A 13,031-nucleotide genomic window follows, 5' to 3' on the forward strand; every position below is an offset into this window, starting at 1 on the left:
CAGGGAGGAGGCAGGACGGCTCCCGCCCGCCGCCCGGCCCCTGACCCGACCCTGGCCGCGTCCCTGTCCCGCCCTCCGGCTGCGGCTCCGTCCAAGGAAACCCGAGCGGTGCCGGACGTCGGGGGCCTCGGCGCTTCACTGTCCGGGAAACTTCAGCCTCTTCCCGAGGAGCATCCGTCCCCTGCCCTGAAAGGCCGCTTCGGTGAAGGAAAGTGGTCCCTTGCGCATCAGCGGGATGGCGCGGACCATGAGACCCGACGACATCAACCCCCGGACGGGGCTGGTGGTGGCTCTGGTCAGCGTCTTCCTGGTGTTTGGCTTCATGTTCACCGTGTCCGGCATCAAGGGAGAGACCCTGGGGGACATCCCACTGCTGGCCATCGGGCCAGCCATCTGCCTGCCGGGCATTGCTGCCATCGCTCTCACCAGAAAGACCGATGGCTGCACCAAATGGCCCAAGAACAAGTGTCCATGCTGTAAGCAAGTCAAGGACCGGGACGTCATGGAGCTGCTGAGGACACCCTCGGACCTGGAGTCTGGCAAGGGGAGTTGCGACGAGCTGGCCAAGAAAACATACCAGAAGGACAAGAGAGAGCTGCGGGGTGAGGACTCCGTGTCAGTCTGCACCACTACTACCACCACCACCATGGGTGAGTGCAAGAGCCTCATCAGAAAGGTGGAGCAGGAGGAGATGCTGAGATACCTGGAGACCTGTTACCCAGAGATGCCAGGAAACGTGTTTGTGGGAGATGGCTCTGTGTACAGTGCCTTGGAGAAGAAGAGCTCTTCTCCCACCAGGGACAGCACTGATTGCCCTGACACTGAAGACAACATTTTTGTTGCTCCTAAAGACAGTATCATTGTCTGCTCTTACAAGGACAACAGCCCTTATGACAGATACTGTTGTTACATAAACCCTACTGGAGTCAACTCAGACCAGGAGACCATAGTGTGAAGGATGCATACTTTATGTATATGTATGTATACAAAAACTACAACTTCTTGATAGGGGATAATATAGCTGACTGCACTGCATGGGACAATCCTGATACTATTACAATTTAACCTGGTATGTGACTGATACTCAAACCTTTTGTGCCTGAAATACTCTTTCTGTAAGTAAACAAGCATGTTTAAAGGCTAAAGAATTCAATTCTTCATTTTGGAAAAAAAAAAGAAATTACATTTTAATTTTATTTTCATTTTCTCCTTTTCCGTCTCTTATATTTTCATGCTGCCTATTGTACCCAAGCCCATAGACACATTGGCAGGAGGGCAGCAGTGGCTGTCAGCTGAGATCAGGAGCTGAATCGAAACTCTGGAGCTGTCTGCAGGAAACAATGTGGTGCTCTATGGCTGAATGGGTCTTAGCAAGTGTCACTTTGTTTTAGGAGGAATTGAGAGATGTCAGCATGCACTCCAATAGCTGACTGATGTTAGGGAGTGTAGAAGTGGTTTGTTTCTTTTCCTTCTTCTTCCTGGCAGGTTTTTATTTTCCTTTGCTTCAAGGAATTGATGTTCTGACCCTGTGGGCTCTTCTCAAAGTCTCCTAGGAGCCACATAGGCTCAGGGGATTTTTCAAAGGCTGATTAATCCATCATCAATAGCATGCAAACTACAGGCTTTAGCTTTCTCCCCCACTCGTATTGAGTTCACTGGAATGTTTCTAACACTTTTGGATTTTGTAGGCATACTTGACAAGGAGATTACATCATGATCATGACACAGTTCTTGCGGAGACTAGGAGCAGATGTCCCTGGACTCAGGTCTTAAAAATACATTTCAGTACCTCTAAAGTTGCTCAGATAATAGACTTCTATGGGTTGTGTTCAGAGCTGGATTTGACCCTTCTGAAAATGTAATTTTCATGTGCCTTTTCTAAAAAGCCAGTTGCTTCTCTATGGGTGATGAATGGTTATGGTCTGCTCAGGGGTCTCAAAGCCATGCTTTGCTGGGGGGAGAGAACAGAGAACCTGGCTGACGGATGTTTTTTGTTCACAGCTTATGGATACATAGCAAGGGAAATATGAAGTGAATAATGAGGGTTAATGATTAAAAGTCTGAGCCTGCATCTTACATACAGAAGCAGAAATCCTGGCTACTCTGTCCAACAGTAAATTGCATGTTCCATGCTGCATATAAACATCTGATCTGGCCTCTACTATGTAGGCAACAGAGATGTGGTATGATATGATGTGCATGCCAAGCAGCTATTCGCAGGGTTAAGCTCTTAGGGGAATGGTTACTAAAGCATAGAGTAATTTGCTAGCATCTCACAAAGTCCCAGTTTCTATCACTAAACTCTCACGAGTCCAAAAAATACCTCTGTGATGGAAGACTTAGTAACTGTTCTTAGCTGTTTTTTCTTGTCAACCATAAGTTGTACTAGACAAATGTACTGAATTACCAGGGTAGGAAAGAAGTAAAATTCCCTTTCTTTTGTAGTGACCTGAGATGTTGTGTAGAAAGTGGCAAGGAATTTTCCACTGAAAGGAGATACTCTTTGCTGCCCACGGAATTGTTTGGAAAGTGAATGGAAACTTTATACATCCACTAGTTCGTCTGTTTGGAAACTTACATCAAATTGTTACAGTCAACCAGTCTCTGAAGAGGTTTCCAGAAGGAGGAAATACAATTTTTTACGTAAGATAGTTTGGTTTCATTCAGACCAGGCAAGATGTTAATGCTTTGTCCAGGCTTTGGTTGGGCATCAGAGTGCTGTTATGACAAATTTAAAAAATACGAGCTAGTTCAAGTCAGGCAAGGCCTCTCAATAGTTAGTTACAGGCAGCTCTGCTGCTCTGGCATCCAGCAACAGTACTGTGGGAACAAATAAACACTTATACTCTTTACAGCCCAAGTTTTATCCACTAAGCAAAGGAATTCCACAAAAACAGACCCTCTCCCTGACATGTTCAGCTCCCGTTTCCACAAAATAGCAGTGTTGTTGTCAGGCAGATTGTCTCCTGCAGGCTTAGTCACTGCAGGACCTTATTCTGCAATGTACAGAGCAGCTCTTTGATGGCCCTGGGAAGTCTTATTTCATGACTTGTGAAGCCAACAGCTACAATACTGCTGATGAGGAGTAGGGTCGTTCATCACTTTCTGTTCCCAAGGGAATCAGGTGAGGGTCTCAGCATGTGCCCACGGGTGCTCAGCATCCCTGAAGATCAGACCTGCTGTAAGAAAACAGGCTGCCAGGTGTCTGTGTCCTGCCTTTGCTGAGGTTGTGAGCAATCGCTCGCCTTGCATAAGAGAGCAAAGCGTCAGCCTGCTGGGAACCTAGATTTGTACCGTTCTGCAAATATATATAGGGAGAGGTCAAGTTTTTCCATTTTGTCTAGGATTAGATGTTCTCTGTCAAAAGTTATATGAGGTTTTACAAGGCAAGACAGCAAACTCTAGTGACAAATGGAATGATAAATATATAAATGGAGATGCAGCCATGCAGATCTGGTCATGTGCTTTATTCCATTCTTCATGTGGAAACAAGAGGATGCCTGTATTAAGCAAAGTTGAATGGGAGAGAAAATTTCCCACACTATGGAAAGATATATACAAAATTTATGTTTAAAACATTGTATTTACAGGCATGATATTTCCTTTGTTCATTTAGCTGAGGTAAGATTTCATACAAAATACAAGTTTAAGCAATAGTTCTAGGCTAATCCACCATAACCCACTACAAATTTTTAGTGAATATGTGGGAATTTGATATTACTACTGCCTCTGAAATCTCTTTCTCTGAGTTTTTCGTCATTTCTTTTCTGATGGTTAAGCAGAGAATGAAATGGAAATGGATTAATTTGGCCATTTAAAAATAAGAATCTGTCCATTTAAAAATGAAGGGGTTGGTGGTGGTGGTTTGATTGGGGTTTTTTGTGTTTGTTTGTTTGTGGTTTTGTTTGTTAGTGTTTGTTTCGTTGTTGTTATTTATTTTGTTTTGTTTTAAATAAAATGAGATTTTTCATACACTATGGTTTTGCCGGTAGAAATCTGCTGCTTATTTGATGAAAGATGGCATGGCAGCAGCTTCAAGCTTTTTATGCAGATACCATGCCCAGGCCAGAGAATTACTGGGGTTCTATTTTCATTCAGCTCATGTGCTCTCTTCTGGTGGTCACTGGAACTTGTAGGACCAGTGCTGATCTTGGAACAAGCAGCAATAATCACATCGCTTTTCAGAGGCAGCTTCTAGTCCTGGATCTGAATTTGCCTTCAGGCTGCCACAGCTTGGAGTGTGATTCCAAGCCAGGACCCAGAGATGAGAGCTTCTTTCTGTCCTTGCTGCCTTCAAAACACCTCTGGGTCAAAATCCCACTTTCTCCTCAGTGCTGCCTTCCACACAAAGCATACAGTTGTAGTGGAGCTCTGTTTGTGGGGTTAATGCCTGGTCTTATTGAAGTCAATGGCCACATATTGCTTGCTCCTACAGCACAGGTGGCATGGCATATATTAACGTTTGAAGAAAACCAGTGATTTGGACATTTAGAGAAGGTTCCTGATATATATAGAATTAATTTTTAGAATAGCATTTGTCATAGTGCTACAGTTAAGTTTACCTTCTTTTAAGAAACAATGTGATATACAGATAAACTCTATGCATGGCAATTGTGTGTTGCTGTGATTAGATTTCTGTTGTCATAAATAGCATTTTTACAGTCATACAAGCTGACCATTGCAAAGCCTTTAACAGAAAATTGGGAGTTTTAATCAGTGTGCAGTTTGTCCTCCTGGAGCACTAAACAATAGCTGGTCCTTTCTGCCTGGAACCAAATGGGTGGAAGGTGAGCATGCTCAGGACTGTGTCCCTGGGGTTCTGCATTGTATTCTTGATCTGCATTCTGCAGAAATGTGGTGCTCTCCCACAGGTAGTTCCTCACCATCCAAACCAATCTCCCTGCAGTCTGGGCTCCAGTAACTATTTATTACATTGTAATTAGCAGATTAACAGCCGCTGTGACCCCCTCTCAGCATTTCTCCTGGTACACACCAGACTGTTTGCAGAATGAGCTACTGCTCTTGGTTGGGCTGGTAGAGTCTGACCCTACATCATCCATCCTATGAAAGCTGTTATGTTGAGACGTTCAACTAAATCATCAGTTCTTGCAGCACAGGCCTGGGATTTTGCATCTCTATGTAATACCTTTCACACTAAAGATGCTGTAGAGATGGGTTAGAGGGGGGTGACTGTCAGGCCTCAGAGGCACTTCCAGCCTTATTTTCATGAGCATTTAGTGACTGATCTATTTATACACAGAGCACAGTCTGCACTCAGAAACTTGAATCTGAACGCATTGCCAGTAAAGCCATATTGCTAGTGAATGCAGTTCTGACATGGGAGATTTTCTGGGTGTTGGAAGGTTTCTCTGTAAGTTTCTAATATCAATCATATTAAAACTTGCAGAGGAGTTTCCTAATATGTAGAGTAGAGGATTTTTCCTGATGCATTCTGAACACACAGCATGGGGCATCGTCTGCAAAGCAGCTCATGCTGAGCCCATTTGTGCTCTGCAGCAGGTCTGAACACGCAGTCCCTACTGGGATGACTGTTGGCAAGTTTGTTACTTCTCTGGTACTGTGGGCCCTTTTATGTCTGGTCTTCAGAAACAGTACAGAGAACAGATCTAGAATTCACTTTTAATGCTCTCTGGCAAACTTTCATCAGTAAGCATTACCTTTAATTTATCAGTCCTGACAGTGGAGGAATTCCAGACCGTGTATGTCTTTACGAGGCAAGGAGATCCAGCTTTCATTTGTTTTTCTATCACGGCTTATTTTATGTCCAGAACAGTTACAAGGATTGTTGCAAGGATTAGCCCTGACTACCCTGTTGTCAGACACATGCAGAAGTGTTTATGCTTAATCTTTTTGCTTACAAACACTGCAGCATGCATAGATGTATATACATTATGCATTCGTCTGCAAGACCAGGTCACAGAATACACAAGCACAGCAATATATTAGAGTTCTGCTCAGAGGACCCCTCTGCTTTTCTGACACCTGACATAAATTTTCTGCATCAGGCTTATTGTTGCACTTTAAAATTCCTTCTGTCCTTTAGCAGAAGACAGTTTTTCTAGAGAAGAATTCTGTTGTGGTTCCTTAAGGACACACAGTTCTCTTAACAGGATACATAGAGTTTAAAGGCCCCAGGACTGTGTTTCGTTACAACCCCTGAGAAATCCTGCCTCCATTATGAATTGGAAACTGAAATTTTCCAGTGCTTTGCATTCGGCATTTTTCCAAACCGCTGGTAAAAGCCTTGAACCCTTGGTCAATTCTGACAGATACAGTACTAGTATTTTTTAAACCTGAAGTTTCATTACTTTAGTGAGAGGAAAAGGCTTAAATACTTTGAAAATCTGTCTCTGTACTTGGCTCTAGTGGGACAAGAAGAGAAGAAGAGGTATTATTCATGAAAGCAAGAGAGACCAAAAAGGCTCACAGGCAGTATTTCATTACTTTGTTAGATTAAGTGTGTTATATTCTGGTCACATAGGCAATGTGTTTAGTGCATTCTTCCATTTGTGTAGCTTCTCTTTGGTAGCTTACCCTGAACAGGCTCCTCAGATAGGAACAGAGAGTGTTTTTCTGCCTGGAGGCAGGATGCAAGAGTTACAGAAAAAAATTGATATGTAGTTGGAATCTGATGCCAGGAGTGCTGATTCATTTTCAGACCTCATCAAGACACTTATTTGCACTCCATCATATTTTACTAGGAAATGCAGTGATAATCATTAGCAATTACATGCACTCATGTACATAAGGATGCTCTACAGTAGATTCATGTTTGGCATTCACTGGCTAGGAAGTACCTATTCTATTTCAACTAACATCCAAGGAAAATTCACAAAGATGTAACAGTAATAATTTAATGCAGAGCTTCAAGGTCAAACTTAATACTGTATGAAAACCATTAAATCTAGCACTAGAAGTTAGTTCCAAAAACGTTGCATATGCACATAAGATGTAGTGGAGTGGAGAGCTGAGGTGCAAATACAGAAGATGAGGTAGGTTTGTTCCCTGTCTGAAGCAGAGGACCATGGTTAGTGTACTATGGAACATTAAATAACACCATGTAGACTCATGCATGCTCATTGCAAGGTTACAGTCATTGGGTTCCCACACAATCAAGTTCTACAAAACCCACTGTCCCACATTTCAGACCAGTTGGTTTATATCTCTACTTCAGAAAGCACATTTTAGCAAATTTTAAATCAGGAAGATGGGGAATTTTCACCTGTTTTCTTTGGAGACAGCATTGGGTTGCAAATTATTTTATCTTTGAATTCCCATTTAGAATGTAATAACGTACAATCCAATGTTTTACACTGACTGGTGCGAAGTAGGGGAAAATTCAGACAGGAATTAGGAGGACAGAGTATTCATTAGCTGAAAAGCAGATGGGAGCCAGCTGGAGAATTATCTGAATAATCTTGCGTAGCCTTGTCTTTTCACTGGTCTGAAAGGACAGCCCCAGAAATACTCTTAACAAACCAAAGACTCCTACTATTGAGATCATTTCAGATGGAAGGGCTATTAATAACTTTTGGGGGTCTGAGTGGGGTGGGAAAGAGTGATATTCTACATGCTGGGGAAGCTCTTATCAATCTCTTCTTCAGATTTACATCTTCAAGAGACCCTGCCCCCTCCGACTGCATGGTCAGGCTCAGCGCTCATACTATGCCCTTGCACTGTTTGCAAAGAACACTTGATTTTGTTCCACTTCACTTTCAATAAATTATTTTTTTTTGTTTGAGTAATTAGCTGTAGGAAGAAGCAGATAGCTTTTCTGTTTACAGAAAAAGAACCATGGAACTGGAGATCCTCTGCACATATTGATAACAACCTAAATAAAAGATGTTTGCTGCCTAATCTAGGGGATAAAGACTAACTTTTTTGGTGGCAAAACACAGTATTTTTCCAATGCAAATGGTTTGAACAAAATGTAGAAAGTTTTACACCTGCAAATATATTAACCATTTTTTTTACTTGTTGGGCTTTTTTTAAAGTATTGTGGTTATTCAATCTATTCCTCAACATTCTGACTGAAAAAAATATCATGAAGGTTTCTTGATCTAATTAAAGACTTTCATAAGTCAGTTTTTGCGTTGTGTGATTCATTTAATGTACCTGCCTGCATCCTCACCTGTATGTAGACAGAGCTGCAATAAGCAATAATCAAAATGCACAATCTTTCCATAAAGTCACCACATAATGAATACAGTATTAGTATCCTCTGCATTATTTTGCATGATCATGGACAATGAATGGCCACTGAGTGAAGAACTGAAGTAATCTATGAAGCACATATCACCTTCAGTTCTTCAGCTCTATTATTACAATTGCTTTCCTACTTTCTGGTAGGGATATAATCTCTTAGGAGAGGAGGAACGCATCATATATTTACCTGTATAAAGTGCCATTTTAGAAAAGAATACTTGCTAGATTAGCTGACTAAATCCACATCTGGGATGTGAACCTCTGCAGTTTCAAAGCATCTCACAGATGAGCACTGTGCTGGTTATCATACTTCAGTTTACCATCTGGTACAGTTTACCATCTGGTAAGTGCTTTTCTGCATTGCCAAGGTCATCAGGACTTCAGTCAGCAGCCACAGCATTAGCCACAGCAGGTTTCCTTACTACATTTCCTGGGCAGTGAGAGGTACAAGGAGCTATAACAGGGCTCTCTGGAGATATCCGAATTTGCAGTTACGTGAGTCACAAATGCTACTCCACACAAGGATATGGATAAAGATATAGAGTGGTGAAATGGGACAGCATTTTGGTTTGCAGGTGCTATGAAGATGACCTGCCATTGTATATGAAGTTCTGTGCAGAGCACCACTCTGTGTTACCTGAGTGAGTCCAAAACCTGGGATGCTTCCAGAGTTCAAACCTGAGGCTACAATTGTCAAAAATTTTGTGTCCTTATGCTGGGTATTGATTTGCACTAACATCTCCCTATACAGTTATATTTGTAGCCAGACATCTTTTACATATATATTAATACATAAATGTCTCTATATTTTATATAAGTATATTCTTATACATACGTATGCCTCTGTGGACACAACAATATGGAAAAAAAATATCTCTGCAGCTATGCCACCCCAGGAGGTAAAAGTAATGCACATCTCACAAGGTTTATGCTGCAACCACCTCTGCTGAATTTGCTTTATCATACATTCTCTAATGATTGCTGTGTTGTATCTAATTTCTAGTAAAAACCTGTGTAAACAAATAGAGCTCATGTTCCTGAAACTTGCCATTGCTTTCATAGCTGACAACAGTATATGGCTGTAGCCAATGACTACATCTGTCAAAATATCTGAGATAAATCTTAAATACTTGCCAGTTGCCTGAAGACACTTCAGGTTGCATCTGTAACATTCATTTTGTACTTCTGTCTTCTGGAGGAAGAACGCTCGTATCATCACAGTCATCGGGCAAACTGACATTAATAAGGACTAATGCTTGAAGTCTCAGGAGAGATACGACAGATTCAGTGGTCCTTAGAAAATAATTTAGTTCTCATTCTGGAGATGCTCTGTTTGAGGAGAGGATCAAGAAATAACAACAAAACAGAGAGGCAGGCTGACACTGGTGTTCTTCAAGCTGTACCTCTTTTGTAGATAACCACCAGACTCTAAGTTTCTTGAACTCAGCAAGAATCTCTACTATCTTCAGTAGAATTTTAATCTACCCAAGGACATATCAATGGTGAAGGCTGTCAATCCAATAAGCTTGCTAATGGTCGCTCATCACTCATTTCTCTTTAGAAGACTTTAAACTCAGAAGACACTCATTTTAAAGCTTTTAATTCTAAAAACAACACTAAAATAAAGCACGAGAGTTAAAACAGAAGTACTGGTACAGATGAACATATAACAAAGCTCATGATTTCACATTGACATTTGATATGACCCTATGATATGCACCTTTCTAATAGAAATGTAAAAAAAGCTAACTCATTAAAAGAATAGTGTAAACTACATTATACATCACACAGCAATATAATAGAGCGGAGAGTTTCAGAATATTAGGTAGCATTTGAATAAAATAAATGCTTGTACTAGAGGTTATCTCTGGGTTCTGGATAACTAAAAGGTATATTTCAAGAAGATTACAAATAAGATAACTGTACCATACCATGTACTAATATGAAATTAAAAAATAGAGAAAGGAATATTTTAAGTTTGGAAAAAATGTTAAGCCAATTAAAAATTTTAATTTTAAAACATTTGGCTGGATTCTATGTTGGGATCTCACGTGACAAGATCAGCTATGTGTATGTCCCTTTCTGAGATTCTGGTCCCATTCAAGTGGTAACATTCCAACAGACTTCTGAGACAGCATTTCACTCAGAATGTCCTGTAGTTTTCTGTGCATTTCAAACAACTCTTCTATAATTCAGAAGGATTTAGCTTTCTACCTCTATTAAGCATTTCTGAAAAATCTAACATTATCACTGCATTTGCTTTCCACAGAAGCTGAAGAAGGACTGTAGCATGACTCTTTTATTACTATCATACATGCTAACTCCATGGGAACATGGGCAACTAGTTAGCTGCTTGTTTAAGCTACATAAATTTGTACTTTATACCAGAAAAATTTCATCTACATATGTGTTTTTGTACTTGTACCTAGGATTGGGGACAGACTGGAAGGTACTGGAGCAGGATAAGGAGGGGTAAATGGTGTTATGTCACTTATGGCCCCTCCTTTTCACCTCCTCACAGTTAGCTTTGGCCAGTCCAGTTCACATTGTGGTGGAACTGTAGTGACTCTTGGTATCCTTCTTTCCTCTATTTCACATATCTAATTCTGATCAGTTAAACTGGAGCTGCTTAAACTCTTCTGAAGAGATTAACCCTGAAAGGTAGTTTATTGCCATAAATAAAACCCTAAAAAGTATAAACAGTGCCCACCATACATATGCTGTATCTTTAAAGAAAGTCAACACCAGCAGTGCTTACGGAACCATGCTCGTCAACAGATGACTCCACTTGTAGTGACGGGTCTCTCTTTACAGGAAATACTTGCTCAGGAATGACCGTTTCTAGACTGTGTCCTGAATTACACAGTGACTCAGAGGGCTGCCTGATTTCACAGTCAGAAAGCTAACCAGCTTGCACCACCACTTTAATCAAAGCAACTCTATAATATAAGCCAGTGTTATGAGTAGATATTCAGAGAAATCCCAGAACAGCCAAAGACAAGAGCAGCTGTAATGGACTCTCTTCTGTTTAACAACAGCATGCAATGTCTTTAATTTATCTCCAAAGATTTTTATATCTCTGTATGAAGATGGCAGGTATCACTAACCCTGGACTTTGTTCTTAATTCTTCATTCTGTGCTCCATTCAATAGAGATGAAAGAGAAGCAGGAGCACAAATGCTCATTTTGATTTGTATCCACTACAATTGCACTGTTTCATCCTCCTCTTTCAGTGGGTGTTGCTTTCTAACACAATACACATCTCACTTTTCCCTTTCGGGGCACAAAATCAATCACACCAACAAGGTTTATCATGGCACTGAATAGCAGCACTACACTGTCTCCTTCTTCCCTTTGGGAGCAGCTTACAGGCTGGAATGTCCAGCCATTCACTCTGTTGAAGTAACAGAGGCTGCTGGCAGGGGATTACCCAACAAAACCAAATCAACAAGTGACACCGGGACCTACCTTCTGCCCTGATGGGCCAGTCTTAACGTATCATTTCTCGAGATTATTTTTTGTCCTTTTGTATTTTTCCTGTCACCTGTGAATAAAGTCTGAGCTAACACATCCACAAGGCCAAAGTGGCATACTATCTATGTTTTCTTACTTTCTAATTCAGCAGGATGACCTAGCAGACTGAAAGCAAGATGCATGCTTAAGTCAGTGAGTGGCTAGTAGGCAGAACTTGAGAGAGGATCACTGGGCAGGACACCTGGTATCATACTAAACGAAGCTCTGTTGGGGTCCTGAAGAGTCGCAGAAGTGCTGATGACTATCTTCTGGGTGACAGAGGCTTTCTTACCTTCAAGCCAGTATGTTACCGTATCTCCTTTCCCCTAAAGAAGAAGAGTTATGGGGTTATAATACTACTCGTCATTTGTGCAATAATCTTCTTATCACAACTTAAAGCAAGTCCCCAAGGAGACTGATGTGCCCATCAGCCATTTTACATACAGGAAAACTGAGGCATAAAACTTCTCCTTAAAAAGAAGCAGCAGCACTATTGATTAAAACAATTGTTTGAAGTCCCACCCAAAACTGGGCCGGGAAGTATGTTAGTCCTCTTATGGAACTCTTATTATGATTTATGATGTCTCTGAATGATGTTTTTTGATTTCAAGCAGTTATGACAAATTGACGTGCCACACAGTGCTTCCAAATTTGTCTACGTCCTTCATCTCTGAATTATCAGGGTTGTCCCACGAACAAGCCCACGGAAATGGTCCTGGTTTAAAACCTGAGCCTGTTCTCTTCAGGGACAGGAAATAGTTTAACCCAAGGACTCTGAGACATAGAGGACTGCATGGGTTAAAATTCAGGGATTCCAGAGTATTTTCACACTCTCGTCTCTGAAAAGCTGAGTATAAATGTTGCATACACACCTTGACTTGTAAATTCCCACGGCATACTAACACATACTCTCCAATCTGCTCCAACAGCTGGTATGTGCTTGAACTGCACTGTATTTTAAGAGCTGGAAAGAGAGACAATTGTCACATTATCGTAACGATTTAAACATCTAAGACAGACCCATCCCCCTCTATGTGCCAAAGACTTCAAGACTCATTAATGAACTCCTCCTTGGGTTTTTTTTGTCTTTGCCATCATTCTTGTGCTATTTGAAGTGTTTGCACACAAGCTTCAGTATTCTGGCCTCTTTGTGAGAGCATCTCAGGACAAATACGTGGCTGTCAACAAACACTACTCTTCACATCCTGTGTCTAATATCATTTGTCTACCCTTCATAGCTGCCTGGCTGGAGTTACTGACAAGCATCCTTTTCATCTTGTGAAGAAAAGTGT

At 41.2% G+C, this 13,031-nt stretch overlaps 2 protein-coding genes across 2 annotated transcripts in view; one reads left to right on the forward strand and one right to left on the reverse strand.

Annotated features, from left to right (window-relative positions):
• The first annotated feature begins 235 nt into the window (after positions 1-235).
• Positions 236-955, forward strand: TMEM215 (transmembrane protein 215). The gene has a single exon (XM_065657589.1). The coding sequence runs from the start codon at positions 236-238 to the stop codon at positions 953-955; it is 720 nt and encodes a 239-aa protein (XP_065513661.1).
• A 10,945-nt stretch (positions 956-11,900) lies between these two features.
• LOC136002114 (atrial natriuretic peptide receptor 2-like) overlaps positions 11,901-13,031 on the reverse strand; it is a 184,365-nt gene continuing 183,234 nt past the window's right edge. Inside the window, exons 22-23 of the mRNA XM_065656947.1 lie at positions 12,612-12,703; positions 11,901-12,065 (exon numbers count right to left, since the gene is read on the reverse strand). Of these exons, the coding sequence (XP_065513019.1) occupies positions 11,901-12,065; positions 12,612-12,703 (257 nt within the window). The remainder of the gene's footprint in view (positions 12,066-12,611; positions 12,704-13,031) is intronic.

Source organism: Caloenas nicobarica, chromosome Z (assembly GCF_036013445.1).
Source record: "Caloenas nicobarica isolate bCalNic1 chromosome Z, bCalNic1.hap1, whole genome shotgun sequence".
Classification (NCBI taxonomy): Eukaryota; Metazoa; Chordata; class Aves; order Columbiformes; family Columbidae; genus Caloenas; species Caloenas nicobarica.

Excerpts from the sequence above, each read along its gene's own strand:
- TMEM215 (XM_065657589.1), top strand. The coding sequence starts at position 236 with ATGGCGCGGACCATGAGACCCGACGACATCAACCCCCGGACGGGGCTG.